The sequence below is a fragment of the Typopeltis vanoorti genome, chromosome 10, assembly GCF_054136105.1.
Source record: "Typopeltis vanoorti isolate ZY-2024b chromosome 10, IOZ_Tvanoo_1.0, whole genome shotgun sequence".
NCBI lineage: Eukaryota > Metazoa > Arthropoda > Arachnida > Uropygi > Thelyphonidae > Typopeltis > Typopeltis vanoorti.
Window position 1 is genome coordinate 33,172,463 of NC_143558.1, and position 24,382 is coordinate 33,196,844.

The following is a 24,382-nucleotide window of genomic DNA, read 5'->3' on the forward strand; positions in this document are numbered from 1 at the left end:
TAAGACAAATCACTGAAGGACAGTTGAATACCAAAACCCAAAGTCTAGTATTTATTGATTCTGAAAAGATATTTGATTCAATCTCGATGTCAGCTATTTCAGAAGCTCTAAAAAATCAAGGTTAAAAAAAAAAAAAAAAAAAGACAAAACAAAAATAATGCATAATAAATACATCACCAGAAAGCCAGTACAAATGGAACACCAGAAAATTGATATAGTAACCTCCTATGTTTCCCTAGGACAATAGGACAAAAGATTATAGTAGAGGGAGGCAGTGGAGAAGAAATTATATGTAGATTTAAACTAGGTTAAATACCACCATGGAAAACACCATGAACCACTCAGAAGAAACATCCCAATCTCCTTAAAAAAAAAAAAAAAAAAAGTTGTATATTTCTGGTCAAAATGGAAGTGAAATTGTGGACTTTAACTAAAAAAACTGACCAACAAGTTGTTGTTATGTGCCATTCAGTCATGTCCGACTCTTTGTGATCATGTGAACAATGGATCTCCATCTCACTCGGCTTCTTGCCTTTTCTTTCAACAATTGTAAGTTCAAGTTGATAAGTCCCTTTATGCTGTCCCTCCAACTCTTCATGGTCTTCCTCTCCTTCTCATGCTCTCAATCTTCCCCAACATAAATGCCTTTTCCAATGATTCATCTGCTTATATAATATGCCCAAAGTACATTAACTTTTGTTTAGCAATCATTGCCTCCAAGGAGCATTCTGTCTCTAAAAACTTATTAGTCATTGTTGCAGTCCATGGGATTCTTAATAGTCTCTTCCATGTCTATAATTCACTGTCTTTCTTCTTAATAATCCAGCTTTCATATCCATAGATCACTACTGGAAATACCACTGCTTTGACAATTCTAACTTTCGTGGCCTTAATCACACTTCTTTCATAATTTTTGTAAGTTTTAACATAGCTTTTTCCCCTATGGCTATCCGTTTCATTTCATCTTCACTCCAGTAAATCATAACTTTCAATGTTTATTTTATCTCCCTTATTCTTAAATTCATCCAAATTACCAGAAAACCAAATTACCTTTTGTTTTGCTGATGTTTAGATTAAGCCCAACTTTTTTTTTTTTATTACTTTCCTTCTTACCAACAGAATCAACCAAGCCAGATCCTCCTCAATTTCTGCTTTTGAGAGTTGTATCATCTGCATATCTTAAATTATTTTTCTGCCAGTAATCTTAATTCCTGCTTGGTTTTTGTGAAAGTTGGCAATTGTCACAATATATTCACTATAAACATTAACAATAGTTGTATAATGTCATTAACAATGACATTATACAACCCTGCCACAGCCCTTTTCCCACTCGAACACCAAGTGTTTCTACAAAGGGTTTAGGAGAAACAGAAGGTTCTTGATTGTTATACAGCTCTTCTAATCAAGAGAATTAGATAATCAGGTATTCTAACTGATCTCATTACAATCCATAGTCTGTTGTGATCCATACAATCAAAAGCTTTCTTATAATCGCTAAAATAGATGAATACTTCCTTCTGAGATTCTCTTGTACTTTCCATAATCCATCTAAAGTTTGTTATGTAGTCTCTCTAGTTCCTCAACCTCTCCTAAAGCCTGCCTATTCTTGTGGCATTTCTTAATTCACATATGGGCTCCAGCCTTTGTTGGATCACTTTCAGCATAACTTTACTTAAAGTGAATTAAAGCGATGGTTCTATAATTCTCACAATCTCTGGGATTTGATTTTTTAGGAATTGGGATGAATATTGATTTTTTTTTTTCTAGGCCAGATTATTTTCTTCCAAATATGTTGACAAATTTCAGTTAATATATTCACTATACACTAGTGGCCAAAATTGTGGAAACCTTTTGGAAAAAGTGTATTTTTGAGGTTTGATGGCTCATAACACCACTTTTTTTGGTGTGATACCATAAAATTATATATCAATGGAAAGATAATTTAATCAAGAATGTAATGCAACAAAGTTCGTTCAATTATCTATATTCTATGAAAAGTTATAGCCAAATAACCAGAAAAAAGAAGTACAACTTGCTTAGGTTGATACGAAGTAGCTTTCCTTCATTTGAATGTAGCCAATGAGCATGAGTGTTTAGAGAGCCAATCAGGTGTCATCTTGTTTTGGCAATGAGCCAATACGGTCACAGTAGGATTCAGTTATTGATGTCATGTATTGGAGCTGAGAGGAGGACATTTGTCAGTGTGTTATGTGATTACTATCAAGTTGATTGACTTTTTTTGTATTCTTTCATTTAGTGAGCTTGTAAAACGTAATAAAATTAAAGAAATGGCGCAAAGAGTTGACTGGTCACCCAGAAAGTGATGTAAAATAGTACAATTAAGTGAACAAGGCTACAGTTATGAAGAAATTAGAAGAAAAATTGGTGGATACTTAACCAAAGGTGGCATTTCTAAATTTTTGAAGAGGTATAAGGAGACTCTGTCACTACAAAACCAGACTGGTAAAGGCAGGAAAAGGTGCACAACAGCAAGTGATGATAGAAGAATTGAGAGACTATACCTACGTGACAGAAGAAAATCATCTGAGTGTATACAAGATGAAATGGCGGAATACAATGTGAAGTTGAATGCAAGGACTGTTCGGCGCAGACTGCAGGAATTTGGTCTAAATGCTAGAATTCCACGAAAAAAGCCATTTTTATCTCCTAAACCAAGGTTGAAAAGATTAAACTGGGCTAAAACCCATGTTAACTGGACAGCCGAACAATGGGCCAGTGTTATTTGGAGTGATGAGAACAAAATCTTCCTGTTTGGTAGCGATGGCATAAAATATGTAAGGAGAAGAATCGGAGAAGAATTGCATCCTGATTGCATTACACCTACCGTGACACACCTACTTAGTGTTATGATCTGGGGTTGTATAACATCAAAAGGTGTGGGCAGAATTTGCATGATTAATGGGAATATAAATGCCCAAAAATACATAAATGAAATACTTGAGCCCAAACTGAAGCCTTCAGCACGTGATCTTTTCCAAGATAATGAAGCATTTATATTTCAACAGGATTCAGCTCCATGTCATGTTGCTGCTGTGTGCAAAACGTGGTTTCAAGATAATCATATTCCACTGCTGGAATGGTCTGCAATAGCCCAGACCTTAACCCAATCGAAAATTTATGGAGCCAACTAAAGAAACTTGTTAGTCAGAAGCAACCCAGCAATCTTCTTCTTTCGCTATCCCTTATCCCGTGTTAAACGGGGTCGGCATTCCCATCTTTAATCTTCTTCCAGATTCTCCGGTCCAAGGCATCTTCCCGACTCCATCCTTTCTCCCCCTAAGATCCTCTCTGCCACCTTATCCCTCCATCTGAGTTTGGGCCTGCCTCTTTTCCCTCCACCTCCATACGCTCCACTCGTTTACCAACATACTCCTCACTCTTTCTCTCTACATGACTGAACCACCTCAGCCTGCTTTCTTGTACCTTCTTACCGATCAGTCCCACCTTGATCGCCCCTCTGATGTAGTCATTCCTTATCCTGTCCTTCTTTGTCACACCACTCATCCATCTCAACATCCGCATCTCCATCTTCCTCTCCTGTGCCTTTGTTATAGGCCACGTCTCCACACCATGGAGCCTCACCGGCCTCACCACCATCTTATACAGCTTTCCTTTCATCTTACAACTCACTCTCTTGTCGCACAGGACCCTGCTCATCTTCCTCCAGTTCATCCAGCCGCATGTTATTCGGTGCTGTATTTCCTCATCCAGGTCGCCAGAAAACATTCCTCTCGACAACTGACCCAAGGTACTTGAATTTCTTCCCTGAAGTTAACCTTTCACCCTGGAGTCGTATGATCATATCCTCGTCACTCCCCATTGACATATATTCGGTCTTTACCCAGTTAATTTTCATGCCTCTCTCCTCCAATACCTTTCTCCACTCTTCCAGGGTCTTTTCAAACTTCTCTCGGGATGATTCGCAGAGAACAATATCATCGGCAAACATCATGCTCCCTGACGCCTCCTTCTTGACATCCTCCACTAGTACATCCATGACCAGATCAAAGAAGTAGGGGCTCAGAGTTGATCCCTGATGGAGCCCTACGACAATGGGGAACCCCTCTGACCGGAGTTTTCAATCCCTCATATATCTCCTTAACCAACCCTCACGTACTTTTCTGACACCCCATTCTTCCTCATACACCTCCATACCTCCTGTCTGGCCACTCTGTCTTACGCCTTTTCCAGGTCTATAAACACCATATGTAGCTCTGCCTGCATCTCCCTATATTTCTCCATCAATCGCCTTAGTGCAAATATTGCATCTGTCGTCCCTCTTCCATACATAAATCCAAACTGCTCCTCACCAATTTTTGTTTCCTGCCATATCCTTCCTTCAATTACTCTTTCCCATATCTTCAATGGGTGTGACATCAGCTTGATCCCTCTATAGTTGCCACAATCTTGAACATCTCCTTTTCCCTTGTAGATTGGGACGAGAATGCTTTTCCTCCATTCCTGTGGTATCTTTTCTGTTGGGTTATTTTTCTCATCAGATCCCATAACATGTCTACGCCCTCACTGCCCAAGCTTCTCCAGGTATCTGGTCCTCTCCCACAGCCTTTCCATTCTTCGTTTTTCTCAGTGCCCAATACACTTCCTCTCTGCTTATGTCCTGCACCGATTCTTCGTTTGCCTCTCCATCCTCACACCTCTCTCTTGGATTCTCCTCATTTAGTAGATTACGAAAATATTCTTCCCATCTTCCTCTGATTTTGTCCTCCTCTTGTAGTACTACTCCTGTGGCGTCCTTTATCTGCTCAAGTGATGTTATGTCTTTCAAGACCTTATCTCTAGCTTTCACTATTCTCAACAACTCAGCTTCACCACCGTTTCTCTCCAGTACTCCATAAACCTCTTCAACTGCCCTCGCCTTCACCCTTGCCACAGCTCTCTTTGCACTTAATAGAAGCAATATTTCAATCTTGGTTTCACATTATAACAGCTGCAGAATGAAAAAGCTTGGTTCACTCCATGGGAAGGCATTGTAAGGCCGTAATTAATGCTAAAGGTTACCCAACTAAGTAATAACTTACAATGTGAGAATTTCTGTATATCTCATTTTTTCTGTGTTTCACTTTTCTTCTTTATAACTGCTGTTCTAATAAAAAAATCCTTCATAATAGTTATTGCATTACATTCTTGATTAAATTATCTTTCCATTGATATATAATTTTATGGTATTACTCCCAAAAAAGTAGTGTTATGAGCCGTCAAACCTCAGAAACACACTTTTTCAAAAGGTTTCCACAATTTTGGTTACTAGTGTATTGATAATATCTATCTAGATAGAAAGTACAATACTCGAATCAAAGATTCGACAAGGTGAGACACATTATATCAGCCATCATCATCAAATTCCTGATATTGTACCCTCAAGGGATATACAGGATATGATAGTACTAGATGAAAAACTTACACCATTACTAACTTCCTAACTAGAATTTTCCTCCAAATCAATCTGTTATCTGTCAAGACTCCAACATCAGAATTTATACATCTGTCTTCTAAGACCCTTTTTAACTGTATTAATCCATCTACATCTTAGTCTTCCTCTGGGTCTTTTTCCTGCCAACCAGGCAGAGAACACTTGTTTCACTAATCTTTCCTTTCCAATTCTGTTTAAATGACCACACCATCGATATTAGCATCGATAAAGACAACAATTCCTGGATGCTAATAATGTCAAGTTCTTTCCTAATACCCTTGTTTTTAATATGATATTGCCATTCATGCCATCTGTTCAAGTCCCTAATCTTTCTCAGGACTCACATATCTACAGTCTCTAATCTTTGGTCAAGAGTTTTATTTCTAACCCAGCTCTTAGCTCGATAAGTAAAAACTGGTTTGAATACTGTCTTTATACAGCTAATTTAGTGTGTTGACTAATTTCCCTCTTATTCCATATAAATTTATTCGGTTGGCTTCCTATCATACCAGCTTTGTTGATTCTGTTGTCTATTTCCATATTTAATTCACCATCTTCACTAAAAATCGTGCCTAAGTAGCTGAAATGTTTTACTTGTTCTGTTGGTTCTCCATTCACAATGCAGTTAATATTTTCAATGCTTCTGCCTATTTTCATTGTCTTTGTCTTGTTATTGCTGATTTTCATACCAAATCTATTACAACAATTATTCAATTTAGTTAGGGAATCTTGCAGAGTTGTACTGGATTTATTTAAAAGTATAGCATCATCTGCATAAAGCAAAAAGCCTTAAATTAACATTTCCAATTTTGATATCAGGTTTAATACCACTTTCCTTCATAATGTGATCCATATTGATAATAAATAAAAAAGCGATAATGTACATCCTTGTCTGACACCAGATTTAACATTAAACCATCTTCCTGTACTTCCTTCAATCCTAACTGCTGACTTAGAACTCAAATAAAGACTAAGTGTTGATTGATATAATGCCTACTGACACCATACAACTGTTGCATTTTGAATAGCTTCTCTCTTGGCACCTTGTCACATGCCTTTTCCCAGATCTACAAAACTAAAATACAGATTTTTGTTACATTACCATGATTTCTCAACTATTTGAAGTGGAAATCAGATCCTAACAGCCTCTATTTGGCATGAATCCAACTGATTCTTCACTAAGATTCCCCTTCTACAATCATTCTCAACCTTTTCTCAAGTGTACTTGGATAAATTTTACTAAGAACATTTAGTAGGGAAATACCTCTGTAATTCCCCCAATAGTTTTATTTTCCTTTTTCTATATGGGTAGTATGAAAACTCTACTCCAATCATCTGGAATTTGTCTCTCTGTCCAGATTTTCTGAACTATACAGTGCAACCATTGCAATATTTTTACAGCTCCATACTTGAGCATTTCTAGTTGAATACCATTTTACTCCTGCTGCCTTTCTGCATTTCAGACTTTTGATGGCTTTTTCTACTTCAAGTATGGATATGTATTCCTGATTGGATGCCTGTTGAGTATTTTTTCCCACTGTGCTGTCATTGCTTGTTTCATTTAGCAATTTTTCAAAGTAATCACTCCATACTTCAAGGATATCTTTTTCTCCAGTTTTCATGTCACCTTTATCATCTCTAATTCCTTTTACAGCACTGTTTTCTCCATTTCTGAGCTTCTTCAACAACCTCCAGAATATCTTACCACCTTCTTGATATTTATTTTCCATGTTCTTACCAAAGTCTTCCCATGATTTTTGTTTAGCTAGTTTTACACAGTGTTTAGCTTTCTTACATTTGTCTCTGTATTCTCTAAGAGCACAAGCTGACTTATTCACCAGGAACTTTTGATGTGATATCTTCTTTTCCTTCACTGCCCCCTTAACTTCCTGTGTCCACCATGGAGTTCTGATTTTTCTATCCTGCAGACAACGTCACCACATACCTCCGGCTGAATCAATGTTTTCTTCAGGGCTTGCCACTGAAACTCCAAAGTTTGGTTCATGTTCTCAAACTCTTTCATTTTTTCTTCAATAATTTTTGTGTATTTTAGTTTATGGTTCACATCTGGGAGCTGCTCAACTTTTATTCGTTTTAAAACTTTCTTACATATTCTTCTTTTCAATATGAAATTCAATTTTATCCTGGTCAAGACTAAATGGTGATCACTTCAAATTTGAAATCTTCTGTACACTGTAATGTCCTGCACCAGTGAGAAAACATCACTATCAACAAAAACACAGTCAATCAGACTTTTCTTATTCCTTGCCTCTTCTCTTCATGTGAATTTGTGCACATTTTTATGTTGGAACATGGTGTTAGTAATAACCAGTCCATGTCCTGAGCAGAAATCCAACAGATATTTGCCATTATTATTAGCTTTGCTCTTTTCTCCAAACTTTCCCAAAATATTTTTGTATGTCTGACAATCATTTCGTGCTCTGCTATTTAGATCCCAAACAAGGACCGACCAACTTTGCCTTTTTCATTGTGTCCGTTGCTTCCTCTAAAGCCATAAAAACTCCCTCCACTTCTACCTGCTAACTTATAAATTAAATATACACTATATATTAGTCTGTATAATGTTCCATTTACTCCATATAACTTATGTTTCAAGAGGCTTTTCCAATGGCACTCTGTCATTTCCAGATCTACAAAACTTAACTGCAGATCATGCATGTATCTAATCAAATGTGTGTGTATAATTCTTACCTGGAACACCCAGTAGGGATATTCCTCTGTAATTCTCACATTCAGTTTTATTTCCCTTTTTATAAATAGTAATATGAGAGCTGTACTTCAATCATCTGGAATGTGACCTTCTGACAAATATGATGTATGTTCTATGTCCATGCATCATATTGGTAATTAGGATTCAAAAAAAAAAAAAAAAAAAAAAGTTGCAAATGAAGTGAGTGAACCATTTTATTGTCATTAACCCAAAAGCATATGAACAATTATAACAAAATTAGAATCAAGACTAAAATAAGAGATGAATGAAATTCCTCAACTTATAATTTATTTTCCAATGCTTTTTTTTTATATATTTTTTTTTATTTAAGATTTATATGCCTATCATAAACACAACATTTTTTCTAGACAAATGTTGCAAGAATATCAACACGTCAAATAAGTATATAATATATATGCAGTATCAATTATAAAACAAATTCAAATCCCGACATGTTATTCAAAATGAGACTTAAAAAAAAAAAAAAAAAATTATCACCTGTTCAGTAGATGTCGATAATTCGGTAAGAAGTGGTGGCTCAAAGTTCATACTCTCCACTGAAAACAGATAAATAAAAAAATTAATAAGCATAATATGGTAAAATACATAAAGTATTAAATAATAATCATGATATAATCTAAGATTTATACATAGTAGATTTAAAGTGGTATATTTTCTTTCAGTTCTGACAGCAGAATTTCAAGAGAAAATTAATATCTAGATGTTTAGTTTATCAGGGAATTTTTACTCTAGGAAAGAAGGTACACTGAACTTTATAGTAAACACTGTTGTAAGATACCTGCTTATTATAACAAACTAAAAAAAAAACTCAACCAAAGCCCCAAGCATAATAATACTCCAAAGAAAATTCACTACACACTAATCCACTATAACAAATCATTTCTAAGTTCTTATGAGTTTGCTATGGTGGGAGCTGGTTTTAATATAATCAGTAAAATACGTTTACTGATAAAAGCAGCTTGTGTAGGCAGTATTGCTCAAGAAACACAAGTTTAAATAGTTTTACAAATAGTTTTACTATTAATGTCAGCAGATAAAATAACAGATTGTAAAAGGAAAGTAATGATTTTTATCTTCAAAATATAATTTATCCATAAAATAAAGAAAAGCATAAAAAATTGGCATTTGTGTAATCATAAAATTATAAAATTTGAAACAACAGAGCAAATAGCAAAATGGTAAGAACATGGAAAATAAATATTAGAAAGGTGGCAAAATTGAAAAAGCTTAGAAATTGAGGAAAAATGACTAAAATGAATCACATATAATAAAGGAATGATAACTGAAAATAAAGATATTCTAGATGTCTGGAATAATTACTTTGAAAGACTGCTAAATGAAACAGTGTCAGCATGATGGTAAAAAAACTCCCAACACTTATACATGAAGTAGCAAAAAATCATCAACAACCTGAAGTGTGGAAAGAACAGTTTGAGTACATGAAATTTGACCAGAAATGCTCAAATATGGAGGTATTAAAGTTTTCAGTGGCTGCATTGCATAATTCAGAGAGTCGAATTCCAGATGATTGGACCAGAAGTCTCAGAGTACTCATCTACAAAAAGGGAAATAAAAAAACTGTGAGAATTACAGAGGTATTTCCCTGCTGAGTTTCCTGGTAAGATTTATGTAAGTATACTTGAAAAACTGCTAAGAACAATTGTGGAAGGAAAGCTTGGATTCAGTTCAAAGGGAGGTTGTCAGGATCAGATTTTCACTTGAAGACAAACAGTTGAGAAATCTTGAGAATATAACAAGGATCGGTATTGAAATTTTGTTGATCAGGAAAAGGTATATGACAAGGTGCCAAGAGAAAAGCTCTTCAAAACTCTACAGTTATATGGTGTAAATGGGACATTATATCAAGCAATACATAATCTCTAATTAAGCTGTGAATGGGTAGTTAGAATTGAAAGAAGTACAGGAAGATGGTTTGATGTTAAATCAGGTGTATGTATGACAAGGGTGCACATTATCTCCACTGTTATTCATTATCTATAAAGATCACATTATGAAGAAAAGTGTTATTAAACCTGACATCAAAATTGGAGATGTTAATCACATCTCTTTACTTGATGCCGATGATGCTATACTTTTAAATAAATCAAATACAAGGTCTGCAAGATTCCTTGACTAAACTGAATAACTGCTGTAATAAATTTGGTATGAAAATCAGCAATAAAAAGACAAATAGGCAGAAATATTGAAACATCAACTATATCTTGAATGGTGAACCTATAGAACAGTAAAACATTTCAGCTATTTAGGCACAATTTTTAGTGAAGATGGTAAATTAAATATGGAAATAGACAACAGAATTTGTAAAGCTCGTATGGTAGGAAATCAGCTGAATAAATTTATATGGAATAAGAAAGAAATTAGTCAAAGCCAGTGGTGGCTGGTGAAAATTTCAAGTGGGGGTGCTGCATATAGAAAAAACTTTTTTCCTAATCAGTAACGAATTTATTAATAAATAAATTTACATATTAAAAATTGCTTTATTAAAAATATTTCATCCTCACCACGAACAAACACCAATAATAAAAGTTTCGTATCAATAGCAATGACAAGTGCAAACGAATATCAGCGTTAGATCGCAGTGCATTTGTTTTGTGTAACGATAATTGAAAAAATATAATTCTTTTCATATTTTCAACAGTGACACTCGTCATAATTCAGCCTTGTGTCTATAATAAATAAATAATTATATGTTATTTTAACAAAATAAATTAAGATTTACAAAAAAATAGTTCACTACGAACACACGCCAATAATAAACATTTCATATCTCACAGAAATAACGAGCACAAGCATAAGATACACTGCCCAAGTGGCAGTGTATCTAATGATGTCACATGCAACGACAGCAAATGAATATCGGCGTTAGATCGCAGTGCATTTGTTTCGTGTAATGATAATTGAAAAAATATTATTCTTTTCATATTTTCAACAGTGGCACTTGTCATAATTCAGCCTTGTATCTATAATAAATAATTATATGTTATTTTAACAAAATAAAATAAGATTTTCAAAAACTAGTTCACCACGCACACGCACCAATAATAAACGTTTCATATCTCACAGAATAAGGCATAGAATACTAAAAATACACTGCCATTTGAGCAGTGTGGGAATGACATAACGTGCAATGACAAGTGCAAATGAATATCGGCGTTAGATAGCAGTGCATTTGTTTCATAATATAAAGCGTTAATCAAACAATTCCAATTATTAACTATTCAATCAATGTCAAAACATAAGCTGTAACCTTTAACATGTTGTACTGCATTTAGATAATGTTGTAAGCATTGTTATTATTTATAAACACAAACAAAATTTAATTTTTTCATTGGGAGTGCTGCAGTGTCGCAGTGCTTATGTATAGGCCACCACTGGTCAAAATATTAAATTAGCTATATACAGGATAGTGTTCAAACCAAGTTTAACTTATGGATCTGAGAGCTGGTAAGAAATAAAACATGTGATCAAAGACTGGAGACCTCTGATATGAGAGTTCTGAGAAAGATTAGTGGAGTGAACAGATGGCAGTACCACATTAAAAATGAGGATATTAGGAAAGAACTTGCCATTGTTAGCATTCAGGAATGTTTTAGTACAGCTAATCTCAGGTGATATGGTCACTTAAATGGGAGAGAAAAGATTAGCAAATCAACTGTTCTTTGCCAGGTTGGCAGGAAAAAGACCCAACTGGAAGTTAGTAGTTGTGTAACTTTTTCATGTAGTACTATCGTAATTATCCTGTACATTCCCCTGCAGATGCATATCAGGAATATGATGATGTTCTATTATGTTCTACTATTTATCTTAAAGTGAAAATGTGATGCTAACAACCTTGATTTGTTCTTAATTCTTTCTCTTTACAAGTTTTCTTAGCCTCTTAAGCTTTATTCAATAGCCTATAGTACTTTTGCCATCTTCCTGATATTTTTCTTCTATATTCTAAACATCTTCACTTTCTTTCATTTTTCTCTGTATTCTCTCAGAACACTTGCTGACTTACTTGATATGTTTTCTTTCTTTTCCGTGACTATCTCTTTATCTTTCTGAGATACCCACAGAGTTCTGATTTTTCTACCATTAAGATAAGTTTTCTCCATGTGCTTTTCTGGGTGAATCAATGAATATTTTTCTTCAGAAGCTGCCAATAAGTCTTAAAGGTCTGATGGTTTGCAAACTCCTGCATTTTTACCCAATAATATATGTACATTTATGTCTACATTTCACTATGAAAGCTATTCCACTTTTATTCTTTCTGAAATTTCTTTAGATATTTTCAATATAATATTCATTTTTATTCTGCTCAGAACTAAATGATAAACAAAACAAAGTAAATTTCACATTATCTGTATTTTCAAATCTCTTCCTATTTGAAATTTGCTTATATCCTGAACTATAGAGATATGAAGATATCTCTATCCCATAACACAGTCAACGAGAACTTTGTGTCTTCTCTTCCAAAATAAAGATGTGAAAAATTCATTTCTCAAGTGAATTTTTCACATCTTCATGTTGAAACACAATATCAGTAATGACTAGTCAATTTTCTGAACAGAAATCCAGCAGGTAAAATGATTATTAACTCTGCAATTTTCTCTACATTTTTCAAAACATTTCTGTATGTCTAGTATTTATTCCTACTCTATAACTTTCAACAGGACTGTCTCATTGTCCAATTCACCATTTTGGTGTTTGCCTAGTCACTCTACTTGAAACTGCTTGTATTCAAGGTTATCTTGGTGTTTAGTGTTGAACACTACAGCTAATTCTTCCTTAGCTGATCATTATTGACAGAATATAACATCTTGTAATTGTTATATAAAATAGCCACATTTGATCTTGTCTTCTTTGTTTAGATAATGCATCTTTAATTCTCTGCTTTTATAATTCTTTAGTTGCTATTCTTTTATTTCTAGTGACACTTATGATGATGATGTTCCCAGCTGCTGCAACCATTACACTTTTAAGCAATGGAACCAAGCTTGCAGATAATACAACATTAGGTGTGTTATGCAATTAACTACGGTTAATGCATTACAAATGTGCAACTGCTTATGAGATATCATCTGTTTTCTTTCTTAATATATCCTTTCTTATTACATTTTTTAGCTGTTGCATTATCTTGGCACTATTGTAGAATCCAGATGTGCTGTTTTTTTTTTTTTTTTTTTTTGGGGGGGGGGGGGTGGAACCATAACATTTCTTCAAAAAATTATTTTCAATGACCTGAAATTCATTATTTTGAGCAAAAATATAGTTAATAAAAATTCAAAGAAAATTATGTATTCAAAGTTACTCTAGTACACTTGCTACAATATTTTAATGTTTTTACTGTAAATTAGTGATGTAATAGCAGATAATAAAGTAAATAAGTGTTAATAAGTAATTAAGAGTAAATAACACACACACACACAAAAAAAAAACATTCTATAACTTTTTGCAGGGCTGTCTCATTGTCAAATTGACTTTTTTTCTTTTTCTTTTCTTTTTTTTTTTTTAACAATAAGAAAGTGAAACTTAAAGTAAAATACATAACATGTACCACAATATTTACCCACTTCTCAGATGTGAAGGCTCACCAGTTTCTGGTTTTTAAATTTTTGCTGCAATGGCTGATATAGTTGGTGACTTTTTGTCTATTATAAACTTTTCAGAAGTACATTTTTTTAAATAATTTTTTTCCTATGTGGCCTAACTTGTTAGCATTATCGCACTTCATTCCTCTGATTTTTTTTAATTATCACTGATTTTACTGTGTCAATATGCAACAATCAGTTGCATATTGACACAGTAAAATCAATGATAATTAAAATTTGTTCTTGTTCAAAAATTTCACTAAAGAGAAAACTTTTTAAACTGAATCAGTAGAATCAAGCGGTGTCAAATTCAACAATGATTTTCATATTCTCAAAAGGAATGTTTTCGTTATAAGTGTTGGAAACTTCCATCACTAACAGAAGTCATGAAATCATGAAAGATGGTAAACTAAATATAGAAATAGACAACAGAATCAGCAAAGCTGGTATCGTGGGAAGTCAATTGAATAAATTCATATGGAATAAGAAAGAAATTAGTCGGAACACTAAATTAGCTGTATACAAGACTGTGTTCAAACCAATTTTAACTTATGGATCTGAGAGCTGGGTCAGAAGTAAAACACTTGACCAAAGACTAGAGACCGCAGATATGAGAGTCCTGAGAAAGATTAGAGGCGTGAACAGATGGCATCAATGGCAATATCATATTAAAATGAGGATATTAGGAAAGAACTTGACATTGCCAGCATCCAGGAATGCGTTAGCAGAGCTAATCTCAGATGGTATGGTCACTTAAATAGAATGGGAGAGGAAAGATTAGCAAAACAAGTGTTCTCTGCCAGGTTGGCAGGAAAACGACCCAGAGGAAGACCAAGATATAGGTGGATTGATACGGTACAAAGTGCCTTAGACGATAGAAATATAAGATCTGATAATGTTGGAGTCTTGACAAGTAACAGACTGATTTGGAGGAAAATTGTAGATAGGAAGTTAGTAATGATGTAATTTTTTCATGTAGTACTGTCATATCCTGTACACCCCTTGAGGGTACATGGCAGGAATTTGATGATGATGATGATGAAATCTTTCCAAAAAATCAATTTTTCCTTCAGTTAGTTTTTATGTCCTAGGCAGTAATGCTCCACAGGACATAAAATTAAATGACCTGGACAGCACTAAATAAAACTATAGAAAGGAAAAATGTCATCATGCCAATCAAATGTCAAAAGAATTCATCCATGTAAACTTAAAATGTGATAAATAAAACTTGAAATGTGAATGTGTAAGAAAACTATCATCAATAAAATTATGCAATAACTCTTCAACGGTGGTAGGCAACCATTAATTTTGTTTCATTTTAATTTTGTCAATTAAGATTTAGATCTCAGAGCTTATTTCAAATGCCCACTACATCTGGTTTTTCAGTTCTCTGAAAGACTAGATGTTTTCATGTCGGAATCATAGATGAAAATGACACTCACTGCATATGAAATGTAATTATGAGTGAAAGCAGATTTTCAAAAAAAAAGTTAATATGGTGGGGCATTTATTGATGGAAGGAAAATATCATATTTAAGTTCATTAAAAAAGCAGTTTATTACTCAAAACATAGTAGGCAATAGTGTTAACCAATGTGTGACGTTGTGTCCTAAAATTGTTTATATTCTTCACGAACAAAGTCGCAAAATAATTTTAGTTGTACATCCTTTAGGACAGTGGTTCTCAAACTGGGTGCCGCAAGTATGCCACAAGGGTGCCGCGAAATTTTGAATCGTTTATTTGAAAAAAGCAAAATATTCAATTGCCACAAATAACTAAATCAAAAACAAAAAAATTATATATTTTGATTTTAATGGATGAAGCGTATATAAAAATTATCATTTTTGTATCACTCTTATATTATATCCTGGGATTTCATTAGATCACCGCGTAACTAGATATGTGACGGCACATAAATACTGGGGAAAATGAACTAATGAATGGTTAGTTGTCCTGCTGTCTGTTTTAGTATTTCTCTGTTCAGTGTGACAAGTATTATACATGATTATTTCCCCTAAACAAAAATCATGAATCTTTTGTCATCGGTGAGAATAAACGGAGTACAATATTAAAGTCGTTAAATTCAGTGAGTAGAGGTTTTTCTTATTGTTATATATTCCAACTATAACGAGAGACATCGTAAAGAAATGTTTTTCCTTTTTCCATCCGGAAAAAAAATCATTTACTTGAAAAAAATTTTTAAATAAAATATTATAGTTACATATGCCCTTCAAAATCATGAATAATTTTTTTCCTTAAAAAAGAAGAAGTGAAGATTCTGACGATCAAGAAATGTCTACTTGTAGCAAAGCTAACGAACCAATTCACACTAATAAATTATCAAAAACTGATACTTGCATTAATGAAGATTTGACTATTTTTAACATTCAGCAACAAAAAAAAAAAAAGAAAAGAAAATGAGAACATTATAACGACTCATTGCTTCATTCATCGTGAATCATTGGTGGCAAAGACAATAGGCATGGAATTAAAAAGTGTATTAGAAGAAATCATTCAGATGGTTAATTATATCAAGACCAGACCATTAAAATCTAGAATATTTACAGGGCTATGTGAAGAGATGCAATCTCATTACAAGAATCTTCTTCTTCATACTGAAGTAGGATGGCTTTCAAAAGGTCGCGTATTGGATCGTTTTTTTGAACTTAAAGAAGAAATATTAATGTTTTTCCAAAATGAGGACAAACCAGAATTTTATAAATTATTACAAGATGATTTTTAGTGTTCCAAACTAGCCTATTTAACAGACATATTCGATCATCTGAACAAGCTGAACTCCAACATGCAAGGAAGAAATGAGAATATTTTGACATCTACAGATAAAATTAAAGCTTTTAAAGATAAAATAAAAATGTAGAAGATAAAATTAAGCACCAACAATGTAGAAATGTTCCTTAAAGTTGCCTCCAGAAAATGTAAGAACACTGATCTGCAAAAGCTTATTTACAGTCATTTAACATCGTTAGAAGAAAAAATTGACCATTACTTTCCAGACATTTCAGTCAATTTATATGATTGGATTCGAAATACATTTGTAGAGTCAACATCAGCAATGAGTGAGTTAAGTCTTATAGAAGCCGAAGAATTAATTGATATAAGTAACGACCGTACGTTGAGATTGAAGCATTCAGAAATGTGTCTGAATTAATTTTGGATAACAACTATGAAGGAGTACCCCAATATAGGATTCAAAGCACTTAACATCTTATTTGTGTGAACTGGGTTTTTCTGCACTTGTAAATATTAAAACAAAGAAGAGAGAAAGACTAAAGGCCCTTGAAAATGAGATGAGAATATGTCCCTCAAAAACAAGGCCTAATATCAAAGAAATATGCAACAACACCAGGCACATATTTCATATTTTATTATCTGAACCTTTATAATAGCTTTTGTTTTGTATGTTTTAGGGTTGTTTGAAAATAAACCAATTTAGTTTAAATAAAATCTGTTTTCTTTTAAACACGCTTTCCTTCATATCTTTAGTATCTGTAATATCAATTTATTTATGGGTTATACATGTGAGTCTTTCAGAATCAATTAATCGGCACTTTACTCTCTATAAAAAGCAAATAATACTAGGGGTGCCGTGAAATTTATTTATTGATTTTAGTGTGCCACCAGACAAAAAAGTTTGAGAACCGCTGCTTTAGGATATACTTTGCAATAATAATGATAACACTGTGCTGTAATGCATAGTGTTTTTATTATGCACAACAATATCACTGTTGACTCTTACACTTGAATAAAAGAATAAATATTTTGCTAATAGAAATATATCTATATATGACAAGTTATAAGAAGATAAAAATAAACTTTATTTCTTTGATAATTGTTTGTTTTCTAAATGTTATATGAAAACATTTCATCTAGGGAATCAGACACTGAAAAAAAAAAAGAAGAACATATCGATGTCTGGGAACACTGGGACAATTTTCATGAAAACAGGGGCACTCCATACATATTGGATTCCACCAAATGGAAGCATAAACAATAAATATGAGAAGTAGATAGGAACTCCTGTTTTTAATTTCTATGGTTATTGTTTGAATATATAGTTAAACTTGCTTTATTAACTTACAGTGCCTTATATATGTGAATATGTTTTCTAAATTTATAAAAATTTGTTGTTTGCAGATGAACTTATACTGTTAAGTCAAGAAATAAAGCAAACTTACTGTGCAATTCTGACTGCGTTTTCTGTCTGTTTCGGGCTGAGCGTTTTGAAGCTATTCTTTGTGGCACATTCATTAACACCTAAAAGTATTAACATTTTCAGAAAATAAGAATACTATTTAGATATTCGTAAACATTTTAATAATTGTTATTTTTACAATAAAAAAATTAATTCTATACATGTTCCTCAATTCCTAATTCCTCAAAAGAAATAAGTGGTATTTCTATTGAGGAATAAAATTAAAACCTATAAGACCACTCTTCTACTAAACCAGAATGCTGCGTCAGTAGAAGAAAGGCCACATCATCATCATCAAATTCCTGACATGTACTTTCACGGTGTACATATCAGGAAGTTTCAATAAGTGTTTTATTTCTTACTCTCAGATCAATAAGTTAAAATTGGTTTAAACACTTTCTTGTATACAGCTAATTTAGTGTTTTGACTAATTTCTTGCTTATTCCATAAAAATTTATTCAGCCGACTTCCTACCATACCAGCTTAACTAATTCCGTTGTCTTTTTCCAAATTCAATAAACTGCATGACTTATTTCATTATGTGAAGTAATATATGCTTTTGTTTTGTTTTATGTGATATTTGTTTTGTTTAAAAAGTAATCATAACAAAAAATGAATTCTTTCTTAAGGGAAACTTAAGGGACAAGGTATGAAAAATAATGAGTAAATTAAATTCATTATAGTTATATACAAAACTTAAGAATTATTCAGGAATTCAAGTTCATCAGGATGTTGAAAAATGTGATACATATCATTTAAGATGAATAAACTGATACTCAATGTTTTACAGTAATATTTTTTTTATGAATTTATGCTACACTGACAGATCTATAATGACCAGGACAAATATCATAATGAAGATAATATATAAAGGGAATGAATATTAATACAATGCTAACCTTCTTGTGTAAAAAATATTCAAGTATTCTTACATTTAATGTCAAGAACTATTGCCTCCTCCTTCTTTCACTATTAAGCTTGGATGCATGTAGTGCCACTGTTTTCAAGAACATTCCACCATCTTTGCCTCAGTCTTCCATTGCTTCTCTTCCCCTTTAGTATCCGGTTACATGATCCAAATTTTTTTTCATATGCTTTTTCCATTCTTCATTTTTGTATCCAATCATTTATTGACTGTATATTACAATTTTCTCTGATTTCTGAGTTTCTAATTTTGTTTAATACTGTTACAACTTGAATTTTTCTTAATGTTTTCAATCTCAATAGTTTCATTTTTTTTGTCTAATTTTTGGAGTTTCTGCATGTATTTTTGCAGAATAAGAACATGAGAAACAAAAATAAGAATCTATAAAGAAGTTATAAGACCATTTAGTACTGGTCTAACAACTCCTTCGTAGATTCCTATTTTTGTTTCTTTTCTTATGTTTTTATTCTTCGAGATGAGGCTGTTGAGGCATCCAGATATTCTACTAGATTTTATTAACTATTCTTATATTTAATTTTGTGTGGTTCCATTTAGTTTTATTCCTAAATATTTTATCTTAACTTCAATTGTTTCTAATTTACATCTTATGGGTCCATTAGAAACTGTAATGGTTTGAGTGCTCTATTGATCTCTTCATATTTTTCTTTTTTTGCTGCATTAATGAATGCATTTAGTCATTGTAAATCATCTTCATTTTCTTCTAGGTGAATTGCATAATATAATCTTACATTATATCCACAGCATATCCAGTTATTCTTAAGTTTGTTTTTTTATTTGTATTCCACAATTTTATATTTTGTTTATTTATTTTATTATTTAATCCATTACTAAGTATTTAAATAAAGCAGGAGATAATGAGTCACCTTGTCTAATTCCTTTGGTTATTTTAATTTTATCCATTTGGTTATGCATTTTAAATTGGTTCTGAATTTTGTTTTAGTATTTATTTTTAATGTGGTTATTATGTGTTTTAAGCGCATTATATCAAATACTTAAATCAATAAAATGCATATAAAGAATTTATTGTATTCTAATGATTTCTCTATTCTTTGCTTAATATAAATACTGATCTATATATATTGTTAATCAATTTTTCCTAAATTCTTGTTGCTCATGAGAAAATTCAATATTTTTTTTTTTATAATTCCAAATATAATAACCGAATTGACAACCATTATCCTCTGCCCACACTGCCAATTTATTTAAATCATCCTGTAAGATATCAATATCACCTTTATCAACTATTGTCCATCCCAGTTTTGCATTATTGCCAAACAACTGAATATTCCCTTTCAAATCGTCCACTATATCATTACTGTACAAATTAAAGAGTAGTGATCCTAGTACAGAGCCCTGGGCACTCCACTAGTCACTCTAATTCGTCTTAATTCCACTCCATCATACACCACCCTCACCCACTGTCTGTCTGTCTATCAGCCAACTCCACTATTCAATGCCACCAACCACATACCCATTCCCCTTCAAACAGTTTTCCATGCAGTATTCTGTCAAATGTTTTGCAAAGTCCAGCAGTATCAAGATGTAGTCATTTCTTTTAGCCAATTCTGATGTCACTTTATTATAAAATGTGAATAAATTACTGAGGTAGGACCTACCTTTTACAAAGCCATGCCGCCCCTGAATCATAGGGGGTAGCATGGCTTTCAATTCCCATCCACCTATTCCTGAATTTTACTTTATATTATAATAAAATCCTGTTTAATTTTCCTTATCTCACTGTTTACTTTGTTTCACACAGTTATATTCTTCATAAACTGATATATTTGATTAATGTTATAGTTATTTGTGAAATGCAGTTACCTTTTTGTTCCTTAAGATTTTTACCTCTTTTTTAAACTATAGTGTCAATCTTTGTTTAGTTTTATGTAAGTTTTTTTTTCCTCATAATGTTTTCTCATTTTTCTGCATTATGTACAATATCTTTAAAAGCTATCAATAGTTCTTCAATTGTTTTCTAGTAGGAAAACAATGGAATGGTGCTGTTTTTGGAATTTATCTAACAATCTTTACTAGTACAAGTTGGAATAATTTTATCCTTCTCTATTCTATCCTATTTTTTATTGAGTCAATTCTTAATGAAAGAATTCTTTCATTAAGAATTCTGTCTTAATGAAAAAACAATACAAAATGAAAATATGTTAAGTGAGAATAGTAGTAGCAGTAATTACTTCAAACACATTCAGGATTTTTGAGGAAAAATACAGATATAACTCACTGAAAATACTACATGTAAAAATAAAAATAATAAAACAGCGATGCCTGTCAAGGTAGGTTCTTCAAAAAATGTGTTTCATAAGTAATCATTGAAAATAAGATCCCTCATATACAATAACAAAAGTAAACTGATTAAAGATTATATCATTTATGTTTTGTTTGCTGCTTATAATTTATTACAAAATAAAACATATAATAATATTTAATATATTTAATTCTTCTTAGAGCTAAGGTTTCAGAATGGAATAATTATGTATTCAAGGTGTTATCAAAAGTTTCTTGAATAGCAGCTGAAAGAAAATGTACTTATTACAAATCATTGTTGTAATCATTGTAATCTTCAAACCACTGCATAGGCAAGTTTACACACTGAGTTCAGCATTTATGCCATTGCCAGAAATACCACTAGTAGTCTTCCTTTGAGATTATTTGAGATACTGCATGTGATTTAATCTGAATCTCAAAAACTTCTGCAAATCTTCCTCATATTGAAAAAAAAAAAGAGAAAAAGAAATCACTTAAAGTTAGGCCTAGAAAATACAGAAATATGAGGAGTGCAGGATCACAACCATATTGTTTTAGATGAAAATAACTGTTATATACAAAATACGGCAACCAATTCTGTGAGCATATGCAGTTTAACCCTTGAACAACACAGGTTTGAATTGCACAGGATCACTCGTACACAGATTTTTTTTTTCAATAAATATATTGAAAAATGTTTTTGGAGATTTGTGAGTTTTTTCAAATTGTCATAGAAGCTTAGAAATATCTAAAAAATTAAGAAAAAGTTAGGCATGTCATGTCATGAATGCATAAAATATATGTAGATACTAGTCTATTTTATCATTTACTACCATAAAATATATATAAACCTATTATAAAAAGTTAAAATGCTAAAATTTATCAAAAGTTATGCACGTAAACACTTACAGACTGTACTTGGTGCCATTCACAGTCGAGAGAAACATAAACAAATGTAAAGATGCAGTACTAAATCATAACTGAATAAAATTAATTGTTACTAATTAATTAGTTAAATTTAATTAGCATAAAATAAAAGTTTTATAACGATTCATTCATTAATATAGGGACTAGACTACTGTGAAGCAATAGTGTAATCATATCAATTATACTAAGCTACGATAAAGCAATCATATTGCTGCTTCTTTTTTCACATTATCTTTTCATTTTTGATGTCTAGTGCTAGTAATATGTATAACATCTGAAGTGTTTTGAAACATAAGACAATACTGATGTAGGTACTGACAGATGATTCATCTTGTAAACAATGTGAATTTACAGCATTGATAAATACAGTACAGTACTGTAAAATGTATTTTCTCTTCCTTATGATTTTCTTAATAACATTTTCTTTCCTCTAGCTTACTTTATTGTAAAACTACAGTATATAATACATATAACATAAAAATTATGTGTTAATCGATTTCAGTCTAGAGTAGGATTTTTGATTGCACGGGGAGTCGGTGGCCTTAACCCCCATGTTGCTCAAGGGTCAACCACTTTTTTTGGTAATTTTTTTAAAATGCCTAAGTAATATTGCTGGCTGATAATCTGACATGCAGGAACAAGCTCAACCACTGATATTTGTGATTGGGTTTCTTTTGGGTGCTCTAGTTTTCTCCTCAAATAGGAATGTAATCTAAAGTAATTGAGAGTTAATGCTTTAGGCACTATCGTTGGACTTAAGTCTCTTGTGAAAGACTGACATAATAAAAATAATGTCTCACTAATGCCTACAACACGAGGTCCCAAATGGTCTGGCTAGCCGAGTGGTTAGCATATCTGCTTTCCAGGAAAACGGCTGCGGGTTCGAATCCTGCCATGGGCATGGATATTTGTGATTGTCTGTGAAAATACTAGTGGTGGTGGTGGTGGGCAGTAGATGGCATCAGTGTAGATGATGATGGTAACTGTGGTTTGTTGTAGTTGGTGGACTGAGTGGTGGAGATGAAGAGTTGTGAGTAGGTGCCCTCCCTCAATGAGGCCTTGGACTTCTCAGAGATGTCACTAATAATAATAATCAAGGAAACAAACTCTACTCCTTTGTTTCTGATACTCTTAGCATTCATGTATAGAAATAATAAATTATCTGCATGCTCTTTTGTATACGCTTGTCTGTGGTCTGCATGACACAGTTCAACAACTTGCAGGTGCAATCTTCCCTCAAACTCACTCCATGCATCCAAAAACTCGCATCCATTCCTTCTACACACCTATGCATCGAATCATTTGCATCATAGCCCTTCTTCTAAATTAATTTTTTATCATATCGAGGTAATATACTTACTATTTTCCCTTCCTCACTCTCGTCTCTTCCATCAACCATTTCATGTCCCATTTTATATAATCTACCCATTACTTAACTAAATATGGATGTAAGAATAGCCAGATGAACAGAATATTGGATTATTCTATTCGATGAGTCTCCCTCGATAAGTCTTTGAACTCCCTGGAGGTGTCAATTATTATTATTATTTGACACCTCCAGGGAGTCCAAAGACTCATCAAGAGAGGGCACCTGCTTTATAGCTCTTTCTCCACCACTCAATCCTCCAACTGACCACAACTACACCAACATCATCTACCGCCGACAACTACCACTAGTATTTCCACAGAAAATCACAAACATCCATGCCCACAGCAGGATTCAAACTCGCAATCTTTTGGCTGGAGAGTGGATATGCTAACGATTTGGCCAGCCAGGCTGGCATGGCTGGCCAAGTGGTTAGCGGCATCAAAAAATCATTTCTAATTCCTAATCAAAAAGGAAATTTAACTGATTGTAGTAACTAGAGAGGAAATATCATTATTGAGTACAACAAGTAAAATACTACCAAGAATAGTACTGGGGGGGGGGGGTCAGTAAAAAAAAAGCTATGAGAAAAACAAGCAGGATTTAGAGCCGAGTCATATATAGATCAAATAGCGACACTCCAAATAATAGTAGAAAATCAACAGAATAGTAGCCAAATCTTTATATCAACTGTGTTGATTTCGAACCCAGTACAACAATATTTCTTATTGTTGTAGACCGGGTTAAACCGGTTGACGTTGACCTTGATTAGATTACTCTTTAGTATTTTGATCTCCAAACATATGCATTGAGCTTTCTGAAGCAGTTCTTACTGGTATGAAAACATTTCTTCTTATTTTGCTTCAGTTTCGT

The 24,382-nt window shown here is 32.9% G+C and overlaps 1 protein-coding gene across 1 annotated transcript in view; it reads right to left on the reverse strand.

Annotated features, from left to right (window-relative positions):
- The window catches only part of hppy (MAP4K3-like protein hppy), a 452,362-nt gene that overhangs the window by 270,596 nt on the left and 157,384 nt on the right, over positions 1–24,382 (reverse strand). The window contains exons 10-11 of the mRNA XM_090399556.1: positions 17,995–18,073; positions 8,682–8,740 (exon numbers count right to left, since the gene is read on the reverse strand). Of these exons, the coding sequence (XP_090255682.1) occupies positions 8,682–8,740; positions 17,995–18,073 (138 nt within the window). The remainder of the gene's footprint in view (positions 1–8,681; positions 8,741–17,994; positions 18,074–24,382) is intronic.